Here is a 23,382-nt window from a genome sequence, read left to right as displayed (position 1 = left end):
ACTTTCTGGTATTCACTTAAAAAACAAAACAAACAAAACAAACAAGCAGAAACCACAGTAGAGGTCTTCAGAAGTGGACCTCAACTCCCCCCTCCTCCTCCCCCCCCCCCCCCCAAAAAAAAAGACTTTCATGTCACTGAAAGTAAGACCATAATCAGTGGCAGATCCATGTGGGGGGTACCTCAGGCGCATGCCCCCTTTATTTTTTGTTAACACAAAATCAATAAAAAGAAAAAAAATGGGACGTGTGCGCCCCCCCCCCCCTGTAATTTAGCAAAGGAGCCCCCTTTACAGAATTCCTGGATCCGCGCCTGATAAGGTTTGATTCCTGACAACACATTTCTGAATTTATGCCCTTGCACACAAATCTGTGCACTTACAACCCTGAAAATGAAAAATCTAAAGTCAAAAGCCCTGTTTGAAGGCAACACAAATTAGAACAGCAAATAAGAATATGTTTAAAACGTGAAATGTGACCGTCCCAATTTCACCCCCAAATCGTCAAGGAAATTAAGTAACTGTTTGGGAGGTATTACCTATCAAACAATCTACACCGGCAAAAAAGAAAACAGCTGCATATCCGACACAAGTTACATCATACACAAAAACAAAACGAACTGCGAAAGGAAGGAAATGGTCCTTCCAAACCAAACAAGGATATTAAAAGTCTCACCTGCAGCGGCTGGAGGGAGAGTGACCAGGAGTCTGATGGTGTTTGCGTGCCGGTCCAGGAGGGAGTGGAGACGGGAGTGAGGGAACTCTACCCCAGGGTCCTCCAAACCACTGGCCTCCACAAACACCTGCACAAGCAACCATATATAACGTATGTCAAAGAAAAAAAATGTAATGGTACCCTCTGCAATGATAACTTTAAATATGGTGAAACAATCCCAACACAATTTCAGGGTTTGAAACTATAACTCATTACCCATATCTTACAGAAAACCCGATTCAAGTTGCTTCAGTGGTCAAAGAGAAATGAGGATTTTTGTAGAGCATGTCAGGAATTACTTCCCTTCAAGTTCTATTGTTTTTACACATTAATGTGCAATTCAAAGAGCATCCAAGTGCTAAACTTGGAAGAATCAGACTCATGTCATGCTTTACAACAATCCACATTTCTCTGTGACCACTTAACCAAACTGAATGGGGTTTTCTGTGAAATAGAGCTAAGATGTTATATTTTAAGACCCTGAAGTAAAACTAAAACGGTTTAATCACATTGGGCGTTATCAATGCAAAAATCGGATTGTAATTTTGGGGGGGACATATGGCATAGCCAAGCATATTATTTCACTAACTTTCAAGGAAGCCCCGTGCAATCTGTTTTGGTGCTGCCGTTACTCTTATCATTTTCTTTTTTTCATTATATGTTTTCTAAGCAGTTTTTTTGGCAACGTAGAGTTTCAAGAGATTACTCTGTTTAAGTGGAAAGCCTGTTAAAGTCCTATATCATTAATGCCATTTCAGGTTTGCTCTACATGAACCTGTAAATGGTAGACTGGCCAAGCAGATCCTTTGGGGGTGAAGAGAGTGAAACTCTAAGTGGAGACTCGATCCCAGTGATTAAGACAAGGTGACAGTGGGTGCACAATGTTTTCTTCACCAAGAGACACTGAAGAGGTACGATAAAGAATCAGATCCCATCATCTTGGCAGACATCAGCCTGCTGATGTGATCCTCATTCTTAATCAGGTACTCTTCACTATATCATAGACACTCACAAAAATATGGTGCCAGTTATTGAAATCATTTGTACACATTATAATTCTAATACGTCTTTCCCCCTCTTTTTCATTGCTACATTTCCATTCACTTTCCGTACACATTCCATCCCAGCTGAGTTACTGCACACCAAAAGTAAGTGAAAAACAAAACAAACACAAATCAGATTTAATATATTAATACAGCTGTCTGCCTTCTTTACATTGCATGCAATACATACATCTATTAAAAGGGTAAAAGACTATATACAGACTTGATAACTAACCTTATTGCATTTACTGAACCCTTCTGACTTGAGATTCTTGCTGGGAATGGAAAGGAGGCGGAGCTCGTTGTAGTACTTCTCCAACACTAGCCGCATCCTCTCTGCCGGCAGACCGGTAATCTGGGATGAGGGAGAGGGAACAAAGAATGTGAGGTGGGAAAGATACCCACTTTTGTTGCTGTTGTCTTTTTCCTTTGTATTGTTTTGTTTTGACTACAAAGCCATACATGGAACTTGGCATCCACAGACTGGCTCGTAACACTAGTCATCACAAATAACCTTATACACAACTCTATAACAAAGGAGTAACGTTAAATCTTTCCCATATACATGACAAGTTCAACTCTGAATTTTAGCAAATTGAAACATGAAGAGGAAAAGAAAGGATGTGCCAGGGCTGTGGTTCTGGGCCTCTATGTAGAGTATGTGTAATAGTTGAGTAATTTTGTGTTCCCATCCCATTGATTCCTGCCGAATTTAGTTTAATTCTGATCGTGCACTTTACAGGGATGTGAACGTCAGACCACCACTACCACTGTCAAGAAGAACTTTATATTCTTTATCTCTAAAATAGCTATAAATACGGTATGACTGGGCTGCACTTCTCCTGCATCTGGAAAAGATGTTTGATATGAACTGTTCTGTGCCTCAGAAGCCCCTGGGCTGTCACGGAAACCACCTATATTACGAGAATAAATTTTGCAACCATTAACTCCGAAAACAAATTCCTGCCAGGTTTGGTTGTAATCTCATGTTTGGCTTTTCAATGAGATGCCAAAAACGAGTAGGTTTCGTGCATGTTTCTTTTTTTTAAGGTACATTCGACAACTGGTGGATGAGAGTGGAAAGAGAGTTGCAAGTGCACAAACTTCTCAAAACTTGTTCAAACAATTTACCCCCCTACCTCTTCGATCTGTTGCTGCAAGTCTCGGACAGTAGTCTGGTGGTACGTCCTTGTTGTTATCGGGTTGCGTATCTCCGCATTCCTCAAATCCACCACAAACAACTTGATTGTCACTCCTGTTAAATGGAAAATGCAAAAGATTGCAAAAGTGACAAAGTGCAAAAAAAAAAAAAAAATCAGCAATCTTTCTTTTTTTGCAAATAACAAGGCCTTCAAACGATGAACAACAACAACAAATAAACAAAAGTAAGGCCTTTAAATAACCCTACTTAGTTGTTGTTGTTGTTTTTTCATAAGTTACTGCTGAATTCAGACAAGTAATTTGTCATTTTCGGTTTAATGCGTGCTGATTACTCTTACTTGAACTTAGCAAAAAAAGACCAGGAGCAAATGATTCGTTGACAGCATTTTTTTTTTCTGGTATACTATAAAGGTTGGGTTTCGGGACATGCATAACTGAAATTGCCAACAGTCAAAGTGTATAATCATTAGAATTTCCCACGTCATTAAAAAACAGCTAAGTCTGAATCAGATTATGTTTGTTTGTTCATGTCCATCTGAGAAGATGGCTGGATATCCCATATTCAGCTATGCTAAGCTGGTCTTCAATTGGGTCCAGTTGGATGTGAGGCTTGACCACTTCACCGGGTTAAACACCCTGCTCTTTGCGATGAATGAATGAAGCGGGATCTTTTACGTGCATGAGTTGTTACTCTCTCACACACTGGACCTCCATTTTATATCCTATCCGAGGGACAGAGCGTTCTGCCTCTTGCTAGAGGGGATGGTATGATTACACACAACATTGCTCAGTCAGACTCCGGTTCGAACCTGGGTCCTTAGGATCGTGAGGCAGACACGCTACCAACTGAGCCAAATCACCGCCCTATTTAGTCTGATAATGAATTAACCATCATAGCAAACAGATAACAGTGACCCCCTTCACAAGAATCCCACTCACCTCCTGGCTTGTACACCTGAAACTGCTGCTCGGCTGACCTCGTCTCCATCAAGAGGTCAAACATGTACGACCCCTTGACCCCTCCTAGCAGCTGACCCATGGGCGTGTCTTCCTCCCCCTCGTACGATCTCTCCAGCGACTCGTGGAACTCATCGTACTTGACCAGTCGGCACTGGGACACTGGCACTGCATCCCCAAAGCCGAGTAACTGCATGGAGTGCACAAAAGAACACAACTCGTTCACATCAATAGGTTATAAACATCAGTCATAAAGTTCTCCTCTATGAATAATCCAACTAGAAATAGAGAGATGTGGTGGCTAGTGTGTTAAAAATGAGCAAAATAGTTCATGCTCTTACGTGAACACATTGAGAAAAGATTCCCGAGACTAAAATAAATCATAGGGTATTCCCATTTCAGATGATTGTTATGAAGTCAGGGTATGCTGCACTCGAGGCTAAGAAGAGAAGCAAAGCCTAACATGGTTATGTGAATCATTTGGATTCAAGATCAGTCAGCAGAAACACAATTTGTGGTTTGCGTATACATACTTTCTAGATTCCAAGACGCTCATGTGGGGTACAGCATATTTTGAACTTAAAAGCCTTGCCCATCCAAATAATGGGCTTGGTATGAGGGGGAAACCAATGTTGCAGAATAAGAGCTGATCAGCAACCGGCATTATCTCACCATTCAACAACCAGGTTCGGCAAATTTTGTCGATAAGTACCTCTCAGGGAGCACAGCAAGAAAGAGTATAACAGACATGAGCCCCCTATTGACAGCTTGTTATACACCTGGACTACTTACATACTGTATACGCTGTTATTTTCGCAAGGGTTTCATTCTCGCGAATTGCGCAAATTACTGTTGGACTGTGAATTTAACAACACACGAAAATGTCTTCACATGAAAATGTCTTCACGTGCTAGGGTAATAGTGCAGTTACAATAGCCTCGGTGTCAATTCGCGAAAACAACATCTCGTGAAAATGTCTCTGACCTCCTCAGTAGAGAATATATCTGTACGCAAAAACAAAGAGCTTATACAGTATGTCAGTGTTGAAAGTCTAGTGCCTACTGAACTCGGGTGGCTCCTAAGAACAGGTTTAAATCATAACACATAGAGGACTATAAAGTTAATATTACTCTTGTATGATGACTAACTGGAAGATAATGGATTCCACATCTCCAGGTACATCATGATCCCAAAACAACAGTCTACAGTTACAAACCACAAAAGTGTAAACTGTGAACATTATCTACGTGCAATCTGAAAAAGATGTTCTCTATTTTGTGTTGGACCAAATGGTGGCAACTCTGACACCCAAGCATACATCTAGAATTTTTCGACTTTAAACAAATGATATTTTTACAGAAAGTTCAGCCAAACTAACCTCGTGGGCCTGCTGGGTGGCCTGGGTCAAAGTCCGGTCCTTGTGGACCTCCAGCCTGGTGTCAATCAGTTTGCCGGTCAGTGGGTGGAAGCCAAAGAGCTTGATCTGCAGAGATCATAACAGTGGGACAAGACAAGGAGAGGATGAAGATGGAGATAAGGTGAGATTGAGATTGAGTGATACACAGACAACTCAAACAAACCATGAACACAAACTTAGGGAGAACACTGGGTTCTCGTAAACGTCCATGTGTTATAGAAAACTTACTGGTGCTGGAGAAAGTTACATCATACTCTGACCACAGTATCGCATGCCATGGAGGCAACTGTATCTTCTATAAATTTCCTGTAGCTGATGCAACAACCGTCCACTCACATTAAAAGAAGCCCCATTGTACACAGTATTCCGCACCGCCTCTTTTGCCTGTTAGAAAATGTATTTATTAATAAATCAAGCTACTAGACCCAATATCTTGGCACTGGCTCTAATACTCCATGGGCAAATCACATTATATATCTTCTTGCAACACAGCACTACCAATTAATACCTCGTCATTCACTGAGGAGCACATGTAACAGGTAAAAGAGAGAGAGAGAGGGCACAGAATTTCACTTGCAAAGTACTTAGAGACCACCATAACAAAGTTTAATATCTCTTCTGAGTTTCCATCACTTGAACGTCTATAATACCATAATTGCTCGTGGGGGACAACTGTGAGATAATACAGTAACTCCCTCCCGATGACTTTACACAGCAGCATATTCCACTCAAGGCCATTCTATATCATCGGCAAATACAATCGCAATAAATGTTAAGCCGTTGAGGATGAGCTGATTTTGTTCTAACACACATTTCCCACAGACACGTATCGAAGTATACTTGGGAGTAGTCTTCAACGGGTTAATTTGGCCGGCATGGGTCCCAACACCCTTTTTTGCCTTCTAGAGCATGCCCCATCCATCCATCCACCCATCCATCCATCCATCCATCCATCCATCCACCCATCCATCTACCCATCTATCCATCCATCCACCCATCCATCCACCCATCCATCCACCCATCCATCCACCCATCTATCCATCCACCCATCCATCCATCCACCCATCAGTCCAACCATCCATCCCCCATCCATCCATCCATCCATCCACCAATCCATCCATCCATCCATCCATCCATCTTTCCATCCACCCATCCATCCATCCACCCATCCATCCATCCACCCATTTATCCATCCATCCATCCACCCATCCATCTACCCATCTATCCATCCATGCACCCATCCATCTACCCATCCATCCACCCATCCATCCACCCATCTATCCATCCACCCATCCATCAATCCATCCATCCATCCACCCACTCATCCATCCATCCATCCATCCACCCATCCATCCACCCATCCATCCACCCATCCATCCACTCATCCATCCACTCATCCATCCACCCATCCATCCATCCACCCATCCATTTACCCATCCATCCACCCATCCATCCATCCACCTATCCATCCATCCACCCATCCGTCCACCCATCCATTCCCCAGCCATCTTTCCATCCATCCACCCATCCATCCACCCATCAATCCATCCATCCATCCATCCATCCATCCACCTATTCATCCACCCATTCATCCACCCATCCATCCATCCACCCATCCATCCATCCATCCATCCACCCATTTATCCATCCATCCATCCACCCATCCATCCAACCATCCATCCATCCATCCATCCATCCACCCACTCATCCAACCATCCATCCATCCATCCACCCATCCATCCACCCATCCATCTTTCCATCCATCCATCCATCCATCCACCCATCCGTCCATCTATCCATCCATCCACCCACTCATCCACCCATCCATCCATCCACCCATCCATCCATCCATCCATCCATCCACCCATCCACCCATCCACCCATCCATCTTTCCATCCATCCAACCATCCATCCATCCACCCACCCATCCATCCACCCATCCATCTTTCCATCCATCCATCCACCCATCCATCCATCCACCCATCCATCCATCTATCCATCCATCCACCCACTCATCCACCCATCCATCCATCCATCTATCCATCCATCCACCCACTCATCCACCCATCCTCACCTTACAGGTGTTCCTCTCAATCTCTCGTTGCCTCTTCTCCTCCTCCTCCTCCTGGTAGAGACCTTGGGAGAGGTTGGTGATGTGGTCCGGGAAGTTGTCCGCTTTTATGAAGCCTGGAGTCAAACAGTATTTTGGAGAATTTCAAATCATGGTTCCGTGACTACCGAGCACAAATCCTACTGACATCTATCACAAATCAAAGTCTGGTGTTTGTAAAGGTGATATCCTGTACCAATTACAATGAAACATGATATTGAGCTCATATTGTCAGTCAGTAAGTTGTATTGCCATGTTTTGATATTTACATCAAGGTAAATTGACTTTAAGGGCAGTCTTCTTTAAACTTTAAATTGGCATCAAGTAAATGAAAGGCATTAATGTGCATAATTGGGAAAGATGGTAGTGTCAGAACATGTTAAAAGTATGTATTCACATAAAAAAGTACCAAAGCTGGTACATTTCGACTTATGTTCCACCTGGCTTTACTGCTTTGACGGTGGTGTCCTCATAACGTATGATAAAAACTCACAGCAGATTTTACAAAAAAATTCCGAAGTATTTGCTATCCTCGAAACCATTTGCGTACAGACTGCAGGGTACTTTCCCTCACTGGCAATCAAGCAACTTTTCATTCCTTTCATTTCTTGGCACTCACTTGCGTTTCGCCTGGGATCTATCTGCCTGTACATCAGCATGTAGGCATTGGTTGAGCTGGTGTAGGAGCTTGAGTAGTAGCCCCGGAAGTGGGTCGGCTCCCCACCGTATGTCTTCCTGATGTCGTCGTACGTGATTCTCGACACGTGCTGATCGTTGAAGCAGTACCACTGCTCATCAGTGAAGGATCTAGTGGGATTTGACATACAGAATGGGTTGATGGCCAAAACAACTTTAACTTTGCACTCTACTTAAATGGTCCAGTCCAAAGCTACCCTCAAATTATAAGTGAAACTACTGTAATACTGTATACGCTATAATTTTCGCGTACATAAATTTTCGCGAATTGCCGCTGTCACACATTTTCGCGAGTGGTTAAATTCGCGATTGGGGGACCAGAGAAAATATGAAGTGGCAAAGAAAGTGTGAATTTTCAACTTACTAGCAAATAAGAATGATACTAGTTATACACTGCTTGACAAAAAACTTACCAAACTCTGGGAACTAGTAAGTTAGAATTCAACATTTTTGAAGTGGTTAAGTCCATCGCGCTAGATTTATGACGAGTGGTCCCCTTGCGATAATGGATTGGCTCTCTGCAGTATTCGTAAGTAGACGTGGACGTGCTACATATGTACGTAAACAAGCTTAGCCAGTATGGTCTGTTCGGTAAGCCGTGACATGGTATACTAGTACTGAAATGTTTGTATCATCAAGGCAAGGGATTCATTTTGGAAGGTAATATTTTCGCGTGTTGTTAATTTCGCGAATAGCTCCCGACTCGCGAAATTCGCAAAAATAAAACCCCCGCGAAATATATAGCGTATACAGTACAGTTGAGAATTTGTGGATGAAACTCTAAATCAAATGCCATGTGTAATGCCTTATTAAGTGGCCACATATAATATCTTTTGTGCTCATATTTGTTAGAGCCATAAAGTATTGATCATGTTTAATACTTTCATGGACACAAAAATGAATTTAGGAAAGTACAAATTTTCTCACCTCACCAGGAAAGCAATGCAATCAACTCTGCAGTACACTCATACACAGGCACACAATGACTAAAAGAATTGCTCTCAGACATTTTAAATGGTCAAATTTACCACTGTTCTCTGAACAGCAGTATTACTGTCAGTGTAGAAATATCACCCATGAGGTAAATTCATAGAATCTAGTATACTACTGACAAAAAAACATACATGAGAAAAAAAAACAACAGCATATACAAATGGCATCCTCACCAAACCCACCTAAATCCTACAGGACTGAATCTGCAGAGGGTAACTCATAATCACATGAGCCTGAGATTAGAGTCCATGAAAAAAAGGTGCTATATAAAGTTTTCTTTGAAGAATGCTACAAATTTTTCTCAGAAAAAAAAAAAGTTTCCTGGATTTTCCAGGTGCTGCAGAGAAAACAAAAATGGATTAATCATGCTAGAATTAAAGCTATAAAATGTACTTCAAATACGGTCATTTTCATGATATATTTACAAGTACTGATGGGCTAGAGTGAGTGATCTTTGGTACTCGCTTGCACATCCCACAAATGATTACCAGACGAGAGCTCAGAAATCTTTGCTCACAAGAGCGGAGTCCTTACTTGATGTATGCATAGTAATGTCCGCCCGAGGCCGTCCCAGAATGCACCATGATGGAGAAGAGCTGGTACATGTAGGGACCAACCCTGGTCGCCTTTTCCTGGTCGTTGCGGTGGTTGGTCATGGTGGTGGAGGCGTGCTCCATGTCGATTCCCTCGTCGAGGGCATCCTCCAGCGAGTTCTCCTGGCTCTGGCTGCTGGGGCTGCCGTCTTCATTCTCGGCTCCGCTGTCGGACTGAGTCTCGCCTTCCTCCTGGGTCTTGGGAGACATTTCAGTCATATCCATAATGTTTACACTCTTTCTAACAGTATCAATACTAGTGGTAGTAGTTGGAGAACCAGTACGAGTACATTGTAGCAGTAGCCATTGCAATGGTTGCACTTGTAAGAGCAGTGGTCGCACCACAGCCATTACAACTACTACTTATACCAGTAGTGCTGACATAATGTGCTAGCACTTGTTACAATCAATGACAATGGTAGCAATGACTTACATACATCATGGTTTACTGATACAAATAACACCATTGCTGCTTTCCACTTTAACTACTTCCATAACTGCCATTGTACAATTGCACTGACACTATCTGATATCATAATACAATCATGTATGTTGTAATAAAAAGCAGCTAATTTTCTTCTCATATTTACATATCATCACTGTTATCACCATTACGTATTGCATGCTCTTGCCGATATAACAGCGACATAAAAATGGTACATATCTATATCTTCTTCAACCTTCTGTTAATCAAGCGGTGAAGGAAGAATATATGAAACATAATCACAGTAATTCTCCCATACTTATCTGCCATGTTATGATCGATTTCAGTATTTTCCATATAAATAATACTTACACCTTCATCAATTTGTATGTCAATAAATAGTCACATTTTGCAAGAAATCTGGCTGATAGGATCCACAACTACGAAGCTAACCTGCTTTACTTCCTTAGCGGTTTCTTCTTGAGCTGTCTCAGATTCTATGAAGGAATTCAAATCCAGGATCTCGGGGAAAGTCATTCTGTAGGCAAAAACAGACACATTATTTTCATATTTCCCACTGTAAAAGAAAATACTATTTGTTCATGACTTTCTTTATCATTTTGCATGCTTAATCAACTGCATTAAGTATATCTCACAAACAAAACAAATGAAAAGTTTAAATGCAAATACAAATAAATGTCATTTTCAATTTTTTTTAAAGGTCATCATCAAATGGTAAGAAAACTAGAATCTTTTCGATGATACCATACTTGTTACATAACAAGAAATATTTTTGAAGATATCATGAAAATGATCATGCATATTTCAGTTTTTTCAATGCTATTAAGTGACCAACACTCCCATCTCAAATATCACACAAAATTTTGTGATTGCCTTATAGTTAAAGATCCTCCTACTCATTGGGAGGGCTAGCATGCTGGCACAAGACGATGAGCTTTCCTTACTTGTCATTCAGTTTGATCCGGTGCATGGTGTTGTAGTCAAAGTCGAATCGCTTGAGCTGGAGGGTGAGGAGGTACGGGAACTGCTGGAACTTGAGTCCCTTGTGGGCGTCGCATTTCATGTTGCATTTCTCACAGAAGTACTGGTTGCTCTCGTTGAGGATTTCTGGTTCCACAAAGGCTTGGAGAGCTTCATCCTAGGGACAGGAAGTAAAATCCATGAAAGAAATGCATCAGCAGCACAATTTAAATAATCAAATGAAGCACACACACATGCAAACACAAACACATACACAGAAACATTGCAGACGTTAAACCCACTGCCCCAAATTCAGAGAGGTGGTTTAAATCTGAACCATGGTTTATGCAAATTTCTTCTGCGTAAATACGATTGACAGATTGCGCATGCCAACAGACATCCAGCAACAAATGCACATTGATACGCGCATATAAAAGGTACAACTATTTCACGCTTATTTTAGACCAGGGTCTAAATTTGTACCATGGTCTAAGTTCAAACCACCTTCGTAAGTTCGGGCCATTGAGGACGAGCTGATTTTGCTATAACACCCAATTCCCTTAGACACCTGCCCGAGCATACTCTGGACTAGTCTTCCAACAGGATAAGGTAAATCCTCAATATGATGAGATCGACATTTTCACCAGAAAGAGAAAAGCCTGCTACAGTAAGTACAGCATTCACACTTTCCTGTACTGTGTAGCACCACCACCACATATTCTGAGCAAGAGGTCTTAATTGGCAGCGTTATACATCCTACGGAAATTTGACTACCTTATAAAGTCACTAATTTATTCAAAAATGAATGATCACACCTGTATCTCGCCATCGTCACTTTGCAGTGAAGAACTGGATGATTTCATTTGCATTGTGTATACAAATGATCAAAGAGGGTGACTGGGTGAAAAATAGACTTACAAATATCCCACTGAAGGAATAAGACTGGATAATGAGATACATACCACACTGCCGTTGACCTTGTTGCCTCCAAAGGGTCTGATGACCAGTGGGATGTCCAGGAAGGCATCTGTCCTTGCACTCTCATAGCCACACTGTAGAGACAAGAAGAATAATAGGACCCTTGACCAATTACACCATCTACCTCAGAAATAGCTCTATTTAAACCCTTCCCTCCTACTGTAAACATGAAAAATTTGTGGTACAGTTATTTATGCCTATTTTGCACTAATTCAGGCTAGCACAAATTCTAGAACCTGTTTGAATATCTTCACAATTTTCTCTGCACATTTTCAAACCGTTGAATCATGGGATTCGTCAGTAGTGGCTCCCTGGTACGAGTGTGTGTGTGTGTGTGCATGCATGAGCCCTTGTAAAATTCATTTGAGCGCATGTGTGTGCAGTATTCATACTTTCTACGAAGGCTGTACGATCGAATGGATCAGGCAGCAGGACTTTTCTGTGAGTGGATGGAAACATACGAGCTAAAAGCCATTGTGCAGCGCGAATTCTGGAACCTGCAAATATGTTTTTTTGAGCTGCTCGGCATGAAAAATTAATTGCGCAAAGATATTGATGTTTCCGGTATATCATGAAATCGCAGTGGACTTTATAGGGGACTCACCAAGTTTCACGGGCAATGGATTAAAATATAGTCATATCAGAACATACACAGAATGCTGTAGCTGCTTTATGCCAATACTGCGTTAATATTTTATTTGGTCTCATTGAGCAAACAGATTGCATAAAGGTTTCATCTCAGCATAGCTAATGCTGTACAGCTGTTTTACGTCATGACTGTGGTAAAGACACTTGACTACTAAAGCAAACACACTAGATTAAAATTCAGTTCTTCTCAGCGTAACAGATGCCGTGTAACTGTTTGATGTCATGACTGTGGTAAGGCATTTGGCTTTATAAAGCAAACACATTACGTGACAAATTCTTCCCAGCACAGAGCATTTCCAAGAAAACCCCTCTCAATGTGGCTACAAGCCAACCTGATCCAAGTATATCTTCAAGCTAGGAGTGTGTGGGACACCACAAAAGCTGCAGCCAGCTCTTGTGCTACCTCACTATCCATCCACCTGTTTTGGGTGGTATAAGGTTTGGCATGAATCTCAGGCCAGAGACTGACTGCAGTGTTGCGTCCATGGCAGGTGATCGTGTGATCTTTTCAGCTTGTTATGAGCCGCTTTTACAGGCACTTCTGCTAACTCACTGGAAGTTTGAAAGTTTAACATGGTAGAGAGATGAGAGCCAGGTCTTATCACAGTTCTACAAAAAAAAAAAAAAACCAAACAAACAAACAAACAAACAAACCAGGCATGACATTGAATGAAAGTAGACAACAAATCATTTGTGTTGTCCAGTCCGCGGAGAGTTAGGAAGTGTTCATGTGGGAAATAAGATCTGTTCTTTCCTATACAGAGGTTTGGCAGGACTATGCATGAAAAAACGTGCACCCACCTTAAGACACTTGACGTAGTCTTTCATCTGGCCTTGGTAGAGATGGTTGATGAGATTCTGCTGGTCCGTGTCCTTCCATTTCTTTTCCAGGGCATCAAACATGACGCGGCATAGCTCCTGGACATCGTGCTGCTGCCAGGCTACAAGATGAAGCAATATTTAGTAAACAACAAAAATATTACAAAAAGAAACCTTTAACATGCACTTTAAGACCTACAAGGCATATATTTATGATAATACACAAAGGACAAGGCATAAGTTCCTATCTGAAGATATTTTGTCTACTTATGACTCACAGTTGGAGTTGTAAGTTTAAGTCTCTTCATTTCTCATCAGGAGTAGACAAAGTGAGGCAAAATAACACAACATTATGACCCAAGATGCTATCACCCAACAGCTTTAGCCATCACCGGGAACTAACCAAATGTATACAACATAGGTTTGTCAAATACCAATCACCAATGAGATAGACATGAACACTAGACAGCTGAGCAGTGCAAATGTTCTCCTCGGGCAGATCATCCTTAACATTGTTCCCCTATTGCAGAACATTTTCAGTGCATTACACGACAAAGAAACAAAGGGAACTTGTCGGCAACTAATAAAACCATGAATGACAGCAAAACATTCTGCTAGATACATTAACATTAATAAATCAAGTAAGTATGGTATACACAAATATCTCTGGATTGAACAAAGATTTTACTTGGATAATTGGGTAGATATGACAGACCAGATCATCACTTGTTTGGCAGTACTCTACAACAAATTTGATTATCCCATCAAACAGTGCCAGTGCGTTAACTCACATCTAGCCCTGACCCAGAGGGCCAGCACATATTAATGGATATTCACGGTTATTTACCTTCACTGCTGTCCCAGCCAAAGCTGCGCGTCACGTCCGTCGTCTCTACAGATCGCTTCTTGCTCGTTTGCAGCTGGACGAAGAGACGCTGGAGTTGATAGGGAATGCTCTTGGTTGGATTCTCCTCCTTGTCGGTCAGTTCCCATCTGAATATGTCAACAAAACCACATAATCATTCTTTTCAGGCACCTGATTTCCACAGGTTAACAACCATAACAATACCCATCGTCATCATTGTAATATTTTTGCTGATTTTTGTTGATGTGTGACTCTGAATGTGTCATTTCTATAACATTTGTACTTTCTGTGACTACTGTAATAATTTCGTGCAATATCTGCTGTGATTACCACAAAAATACATTAGATTCAATTCAGCTGAAATAGTGTATTAATAGTACATGTTCTAATACAATTCAGTGTTGGGTGCTACATTCGTCAACAATTCTTGAAATGTAGGTACATTTCTGTCACCCATGACATAAAACTGATGCCGGAAAATGCCACAGAAATGTGAATATGATAAGGAAGGAAAATATCATGCACAAATCTAGAAATCCATTTTTCCCCTTCTACTTTTATTGCTCAGTCATGTAAATCATCAATTTCCATTTTCATCATAAGGTACTGACTCCACCCTCATTGCACTCTAAGGCAGAAAACTCTCCCAGCTACATGAGTCCCCAGACGACGTTCTCCCCCCTCCAACACGACCTCAGCACACAGGCAAGATGACTCAGGGCGCTTACTTGTAGATGGCATTCCGGAACTCGGGTGTCATATACAGAGTCTGGATGAGGCTGTTGAGATAGCACGTCATGGCCTGGTTAACCAGCCCCACAAAACCTGGAATAGCAATTATAGAGCAGGTGAAGGGGGGAGGGCAAAGGGACAAATGACAGAAAGAGACAGACAGACAAACAGACAGATGAGTCAAGGCAAAATAACACAAGACAAACATTTAACATAAAGAGAAAACAGGACAGAAAAGGAGAAAGGATAAGATTAAGTAAGAGGCAGTTAAACAAGAAATATATTTATGGAGACATTCAGTTCAGTAACTTACAAACTGATGCAATTCTATGGCAAGAACCTAAAATGTATTCTATTATTCTACTTATTTCAAGGCTTTCACTGAAAAGCACTGCAATATCAATATTTCAAAAATCAAGCAAATTTTTTTAAATTGGCAAAAACAACACTCAATTTACCCAAAACCCATATTCAAACAGCAGTCAATAAAAGAAGGTGATCAGATGAAACAAACCTGTTTCTGATCTGCCAATCACTGCTGGGGAGTAAGGAACGTAGGAAGAGTAGTCTGACGATATGGAGCTGGTATCCGAGGTTGCCGTGATGATGGGACTGGTGTCATCTGTTGCTAGGTTCAGGGCATCGACATCACTGGGAGATGTGGTCACACCTGTTGCACCAGTCTGTAATTAAAAAATAAATAAACAAGAGACCCCGGGGGTCTCGCGCTCACCTGAGTATCGCAAGTTCACCTTCCATGCATTCTAGTAGACTCTTACCTGAGAACATTGGAAACTTGTCATGGGGGTAGCTTTTAAAGCTGGGGGCATGGTGTTCATTTGTATATTATTCCATCACACTGGTAAAAATATCTGTCAAGTACACTGTACTTCATATAATGTTGGACTATGCAGTGTGAAAAAAAAATGTTAGACTGTACAGTTTGAAAAAAAAAACAGACTTAAAGCTCTATCACTTCTGGTTCTAGAGAAGAAGAATTGTAAATATTTCTTAATGTTGGGGGGGGGGGGTATTGGGCCCCCTAGGGGCCCCCAAGGGAAGCATGGTGCCCTGTTGAATAAATTGAGATCTTAATCCCCTGGCATGCTACCTGCTAAGTTTGGTGAATATTTATCAAGGGGGTTTTCAAGACGAATATGAACACGTACAATTTAAGTCCCCATTTGGACCCATTCCATCCCAATCCCCTGGGTTCCCGGGGGGAGGGGGAGGGGGGGAGGGGGAGGGGGAGGGGGAGGGGAAGGGGGGGTCACCCCTGATTCTGCTACATATGAACAAACTTGATACAACAGTCATCAATAATCAATATACTGACTTATTCAGACTCGCGAAATATATGGCGTATACAGTATATTGACCACCATCTGACACATATCAAAGAATGAAACGAAATGAATGAATTCCATGAATGAGATCACTGCCCAGCACAGCAAGCTGTCCTTTTGCAGGGAACGCAAACCGAGGGCGGTAGGCAAAACGGGGGAAGCCTTGCTTACCTGTATTGATACTGGCTGCATTCCGTCCTTGTCTTGGAGGCTGAAGAGATTCTTCCCTTCAGTGAGCATCCCAATCTCACCGAGTGATTTATCCCCCTTGTCATTCATCAGTACCTGTGTGAGGGGTCAGATTGAGAGTGTAACAAGTGATTGAATTACACACGTGCTTCTATCCATTCCTCACCCCCTTCAAGCCCATCACTCCCCTTCCCCACCCTTATCCCCACTCCCTCCCACTTGTCTACTACATACCAAGGTTTGAGCATGTTTTGTTTGCATTCACACTCAATCTCCACATGATATCGTTCAGTTGAGAAGCAGAAGGACATACGTAGATGCCATACAATGTCTATAAAATGGATGCCTTCTATTCATCGACAGATGGAATGTAATCTAGGTCACATTATAGGTATATGGTTACAACAACACAAACAAAAACATCATGGACTATGAAAGTGTCACAGGAAAATGATGAAAAAATTCATTTTTCAAAAAAATTACAAGTTCCATCAAGTTGATACTGACATATGTTAAGGGTAGCAATGATCCCCATTGCTTTCTGAAAGCGGTTAGTCAAGTGCTCTTTCATAATGCTAAACAAGTGATTTTTTGTTGAATTTTCTTTATATTTTCTTTGAATTGTTGTCTACTCATACATCATAAGCTCTAGTAGTCTCCTCATCCAATGGTTCCAACACCAAAATGTTAAAAATTCATAACTTTTGCATCGACTGTCCGATTTTCCTCAAACTTTCACTATTGTGTTTTACTAATGTTGCTGCTTTCACTCAATCCACGTTTATCTTTGGGTTTACCTTCCCTTTAAATACCTGGTATTTACTTCTCTCTTTTTGGGGACAATTCTGAGTGCCATACTGGCCAACTGTAGAAGAATTAAGATTCAAATTCAATGCATCCACAGCTCCTCATTTGCAGAGTGATGAGGTCTTGAATGAACATGGTAGAATTTTCGATGATGTACTGAAATTATTAACTCAATGGATAGACCAAGACTGAACAAGGGTGACATGGTAGACTCTATTAAAAATTCTTCCTTAATTGTGCCACAAAAATAGCATGACAGTTGCCAGCCAGTTGGTTGCAAACAACACTACAAGACCTTTAGTGCAAAAATTTGACGAGTTGTTTTCTAATACACACGAGCCGAAGCTCCAATGTTTTTTCTACACAAAAGAAGTCACACTCTATTTCCAAGACTGTCAAAAAAAGTCAAAGTGGAATGAAGGAAGTATAGGAAATTTACAAGCTACAAATTATACAATTAACATACATGTACATACAAATGTTGTACATGTATGTGCATATGATATGATTCATGTACAATTGTCATACATATTCAAGATGCGTTTTTTTCCTTGCAACATGCTAGAATTTCAAGTTGTCGAAACCCTGAAATCTAATCTGTAAATTAACTGTATAAGAACTCTAAATGAAAACATTTCTGTATGTATAAATCTGATCCTTATTTTACTTGGCATCACATATATATTTGATTTCAAAAGATTGATACAACTCTGTAGCTTTTTCAGTGGTGATAGGATCTTGGTCATGTGATCAGTCAGGTGATGATATGCGACCTAGTCCACTGCAGAGGCCCCATGCCGGCTGACTTTTAAATCCTCTCTTATTTATGACTTCCTGTTTGGTGAAGATATAGCCTCATTACAAATGTTTCACACACATTCACGGGCTGTACGCTGCACTCTCCAGCTACGCTTTGTCTTGTGCGCAGTAGCATAGAACAAAGCAATTTCTATGATCGATTCAATTGATTACTGTGAAGAAAAGGAAACACATCAGCCCATTTCAGTCCAATACATATTGATGAATATGCTGACTGCATGTTTGTCATGCGTAAGTACGTATCAGTATGTTTAATGCCATTATTAAGAGTTATACAATAACATTATGTACGTACAATGTATGAATATTTCAGTGACAGTCAAAAAAATATTTGAGAAGAAGCAGCAGCCATATACAATACAGAAATTTACATTTTATTTTGCCGGGGTTGGTTCATTTGTTCGATTGTTTGTTCGTTTGTGTGTTTGTGTGTTTGACTGTCTGCAAAATAACTATAAAGTTGTCAACGGATTTGAATGAAGTTTACAAGAAAAGTTGTCAATGACACAAAGTACAGATTATTAAATTTTGGTAGTGATCCGGATAACCGTCTGGATTCATGATACTTCGTTGATTTTTTGAAGGATTATCATCGGCAAAAAGGGCCAACAAGTTCAATCTATGCGTATTTGAGGCGTGCACACGCGCACTGAGTGCACGCTTAAGGGGCAGCATGCAGTAAGCAAGGAGCTTGTGTTTGAAGCTCCTTGCAGTAAGCAGCAGCACTGATGAGGTAGACTCTGAGACACAATGGGAAAGGCTTCTTTTACATTGGGAAGTAGGGGTGATTTCCAGCGTGTGTGTATGGGTGGAAATGGGCTGCTTAGCGGAGGTCTGTGCTCTCTGAGTGCTTTTCTAGCTCAACGATACATTTACAGTGCAAATGTACATTGAGGACTAGCTGAATGCACTGTAGCTATGCAGAAATATTCATGGTACCTTAATTTCCACAGATTTTGTCACTACTTTTTGCTAGCGTGAATTCTAAAACCCATGAAAATATCTTCATGATTTTCTGTGCACATTCTGAACAGGTTGAAATTGCGGACTTCGTCTCCTGGTAAATCATGGAAACAGTACTTAGTAGCATGCACGGGAAGACCAGTAAATGCAATATACAGTACTTAGTATTCAACTAATTGCTTGTGTGTATAGTAGATTTCTATGCAGGCCGTGCATTCAAATGGATCATTTGGGGAGTACTCTGGTGCAATACTGGTAGTAACGCAGGTCCTATGCAAAAAGTACAGCCAGACTCTCCATGACCAATTGCCCTGGGCCTGGTGAAAATCTAATGGGCATTGTACAAAATTTTTGTAAAGTCTGTTTTCTCTCAAAACAATACTTGTCAGTTAAAATCATGTTAAATTTTAGGGAAATCAGGCAGAACATAGATTTTTTGTGGATGGGTATGTCATATCAAATTCTTTCTTTACTGTGAATTTGATAAGAACGTGTGAGTAAGCAATTGCTTAGTGGATTGTTAGAACCTGCAAGTTTACATGATTTTGAGTCCCACAGTGTGAATACTTGATCATGCAAAAATAAGGATGTGTACACTACTCAGTATTACTTAGTTGAAGATAATGATGACATCAATTTACAGTTAAGGTTGGATGTACAAAACTGTATGCAGTTCATAATTCGAACTGGCAGAGGCTTGAATACGAAATTCCTTCTCACAGAGATACTAGGAGCATGATCTGTATGTTAAGATCATAAAGACTGATCAGTTCACTTTATTTTGTGGATACAATGTATATTTGCTCTTAAGACCTAGTAATAAGCGATTTCATCTGTTTGTATGTGTTGTTGTTGTTATTTTAAAGATCGAAAGAAGAGAGAGAGAGAAATAAATTTTGTATGTGTATCTGTTTGTATGTGTATAGAGAAAATGTACCTGGGGTCCATTCCATGAAAGTTTCATGAGAGACTTTTTGCTCAAAAGACACATTTATGAGAGACTTCATAAAATGGATTTATTTCTCTTTGAAAGTCTCTCATAGCTACATGTATGTTATGGATGACTTTAGCCATTCTGAGATTTATGTTATATTTTTATGATGGTGGAAATGCATACAATACACAGAATTTAGTTTGCAGACAGTAACTATTTGTATGTTGCTTGAATTTGATCATTTTCTTTAAACCTTCATTAACAACCTTTAAATAAGGGTATGAATAAGATTTGAATATATATATGTACATCCATAATCATATAAAGTGTACCTGTCTATTGCAGGTGCAGGTATATAATATAATTTAAGTTCACGGTGGTTGGAGCTTAATGCGTATTAAACTCAAGCTCATGAAAGTTAAAAGCACAGTGGTGCACAGTCAATTCACGTTAATGACAGTTTGCATATTGATGGGGGTTGTCCTGCTTGTAGAGACACATAGACACATACGTGTACAAATGGGCGTATGTACTATTTCAGGTGCTGCAGACTGGAAGATTGCATGCTAGCTATGTAGATGGAGGCCATTATACAGTTTACCTGCAATAAAGTTGAGGAGGTTGGACATAAACATATATGAGTTGTAAACTTTATGCTATAGTAAGTGAAAGTTGTACACATCTCAAGTCAAGGCGGTTGCAGTTACATGTAGATGTACTAACATACATGTGTGCAACAGTTTACTGTAAAACGAGGAATGCTCGCATGCATTTTAATTTCGCAAATTTTGCGAGCGCCAATATTCGCGAAATTAAAATGCATGTGAAATTTTCTTGTCTACACTATATGCAAACGCCAGTGGCAATTCGCGAAAATTTCATACCACGAAAAATGCTGTCAGCTCCAATTCGCGAAAATTTCATCCCGCAAATATATCATGTTTTACAGATACATTACTGGAGTGATGCACCTGGAAATTATGTCAAAAGCTGCAGGTACATACATATTGCCATATAGGGTAAGCCTGGTGTAAGTCAATCTGTGAGGGCCTACAGGCGTATCTCACTGGAGGAGATGCTGCTCCGACTCATGCAACTCAAACGACCAATACTATGGCATGTGTTCTCGCCAAGAAGGCGACTCCAGGACAAGACATCTCAAAACAAGGCAATCGCTAAATTGTCTCACCCATTCGCGCACAAGGAATGAATATTGTTTATAACTCCCAGAAGTTATTTGACCTGCTTATGACCTTTGACCTTGTGGTGACCTTCAACACCCTAAGGGACATTTACCATCCAAGTTTGGTCACAAACGGACAAAGGGATCAGAAGTAATGAGACATAATCGAAATGCGCCATAAAAACTTAACATTGGGCCCTAAAAATTTGTTGACCCCTTTCTGTGACCTTTGACCTTGCTATGACCTTTAACTCCCCAAGGGACATCTCCCGTCCAAGTTTGGTCACAAACGGACATAGGGATCAAAAGTTATGAGCCACAATCAAAACGCGCCCTCATAACATTGGGTCCTAAGTTTGTTGACCCCTGTCTGTGACCTTTGACCTTGTGACGACCTTCACCTCCCCAAGGGACATCTTCCATTCAAGTTTGGTCACAAATGGACAAAGGGATCAAAAGTTATGAGCCATAAACGAAATGCGCCCTAAAAATTGACATTGGGCCCTAAAAGTTCGTTGACCCCTGTCTGTAACCTTTGACCTTGTGGTTATCTTCAACTTCCCAAGAGACATCTACCATCACCCAGGTTTGATTGCCATTGTAGCAACATGTGCTGAGTTACATGATAAGAGAGTCTTGCAAGTTAACTTTAACGTATGACCTCAAATGACCTTTGACCTTATCATCTGACCTCTTACGGCACCATAACATGAAGGTACCCCCAGTGCATCCATCACCCAAGATTGATTGCCATTGTAGCAACATGTGTCGAGTTACGTGTTATAAGAGAATCTTGCAAGTAAACTTTAACGTATGACCTCAAATGACCTTTGACCTTATCCTGTGACCTGCAACGGCACCATAACATGAAGGTATCCCCAGTGCATCTCTGACCCAAGTTAGGTTGTAATCCAAGCAACTTATGTGAAGTTATTTGTCAAAAGAGAGTCTTGCAGGTAAACTGTAACATAGAAAAGAGAGTCTTGCACATACTCTTTAATATATGACCTCAAATGACCTTTGACATCATCACATGACCTCCGACAACACCATAACATGAAGATACCCCTAGTGTTTCTATAACCCAAGTGTGGCTGCCATTGCTGTAACAGTTGCTAAGTTATGCATCATAAGAGAGTCTTGCAGGTAAACTTGAACATTTGTGACGGACGACGGACGGACGACAGACGGACGACAGACAGACGCCATTTGGATCCCTTAGTCTTGCCTTCACCTCCGGTGGGCGAGACAACAAAGCGACAACTTTATTCGCCTGAGAGTTGCAGGGACATCGCCGCAACATCTCCACATCATCTTCCAAGACCATCTCCAAACAAGGTGACAACTTATTCGCCCGGAAGTTACAGGGACATCGCCGCAACATCGCCAGCACGTACAGTATGTAGGTCGCCATGGGTTTTAGCAAGGTCACAGAGAAGTGTCAGAGACGTCGCGGACAAAATTAGTCCCTGTAACTTGGCCGCAACTATGGAGATGTTGTGGAGATGTCTCCAAGACCAGCTGGAGACTGGACAAAGTCTCTAAAAATCAAACACATGTATGTTCAATTCTCTTGTGTCTCCCCGAAGACAAGGAAACCTCGCAGAAACATCACCACGAACCAGCAAGACTCAAGTTGCCAGAAGGTTGCCACAAAGTCTCCTAGCCAATGAGATACCCACTTTATTAACACTTGGTCATTTACTGTATGCGCCAAATATTTCACAAGGTTTTTATTTTTGCAAATATCGGAAGTCAGCTGCTATTCGCAAAATCAAAAACTTGCGAAAATATTGACTCTGATCCTGATATGAATGTGATGTATGCGTACATTTCTCCGTTCAGTACAGGGGACCGTTTCATGAAACTTTTTGTCGGTGATTTACACCGACAACTGTTAAAAGCTACTGAAATCCTTGCGTCTGATTGGCTGATAGCAAATTTGTCAGTGAAAACCTCCGATGAACTCATTGATGAAACGCCCCCAGGACTCCACGATCGCGAATGAAACC

At 41.0% G+C, this 23,382-nt stretch overlaps 1 protein-coding gene across 1 annotated transcript in view; it reads right to left on the bottom strand.

Moving 5' to 3' along the window:
• The window catches only part of LOC139725431 (ubiquitin carboxyl-terminal hydrolase 47-like), a 46,149-nt gene that overhangs the window by 11,063 nt on the left and 11,704 nt on the right, over positions 1-23,382 (bottom strand). The window contains exons 3-18 of the mRNA XM_071636505.1: positions 16,647-16,760; positions 15,644-15,812; positions 15,126-15,222; positions 14,380-14,525; positions 13,515-13,654; positions 12,050-12,139; positions 11,072-11,265; positions 10,560-10,644; positions 9,624-9,880; positions 8,020-8,207; positions 7,365-7,477; positions 5,252-5,356; positions 3,856-4,063; positions 2,895-3,010; positions 1,991-2,110; positions 674-800 (exon numbers count right to left, since the gene is read on the bottom strand). Of these exons, the coding sequence (XP_071492606.1) occupies positions 674-800; positions 1,991-2,110; positions 2,895-3,010; positions 3,856-4,063; positions 5,252-5,356; positions 7,365-7,477; positions 8,020-8,207; positions 9,624-9,880; positions 10,560-10,644; positions 11,072-11,265; positions 12,050-12,139; positions 13,515-13,654; positions 14,380-14,525; positions 15,126-15,222; positions 15,644-15,812; positions 16,647-16,760 (2,269 nt within the window). The remainder of the gene's footprint in view (positions 1-673; positions 801-1,990; positions 2,111-2,894; positions 3,011-3,855; positions 4,064-5,251; positions 5,357-7,364; positions 7,478-8,019; positions 8,208-9,623; positions 9,881-10,559; positions 10,645-11,071; positions 11,266-12,049; positions 12,140-13,514; positions 13,655-14,379; positions 14,526-15,125; positions 15,223-15,643; positions 15,813-16,646; positions 16,761-23,382) is intronic.

The sequence above is a fragment of the Diadema antillarum genome, unplaced genomic scaffold (genome assembly GCF_040938485.1).
Source record: "Diadema antillarum isolate AM-2024a unplaced genomic scaffold, OU_Dant_1.0 seq00000041_RagTag, whole genome shotgun sequence".
NCBI lineage: Eukaryota > Metazoa > Echinodermata > Echinoidea > Diadematoida > Diadematidae > Diadema > Diadema antillarum.
This window is presented reverse-complemented; position numbering and strand designations above follow the sequence as displayed.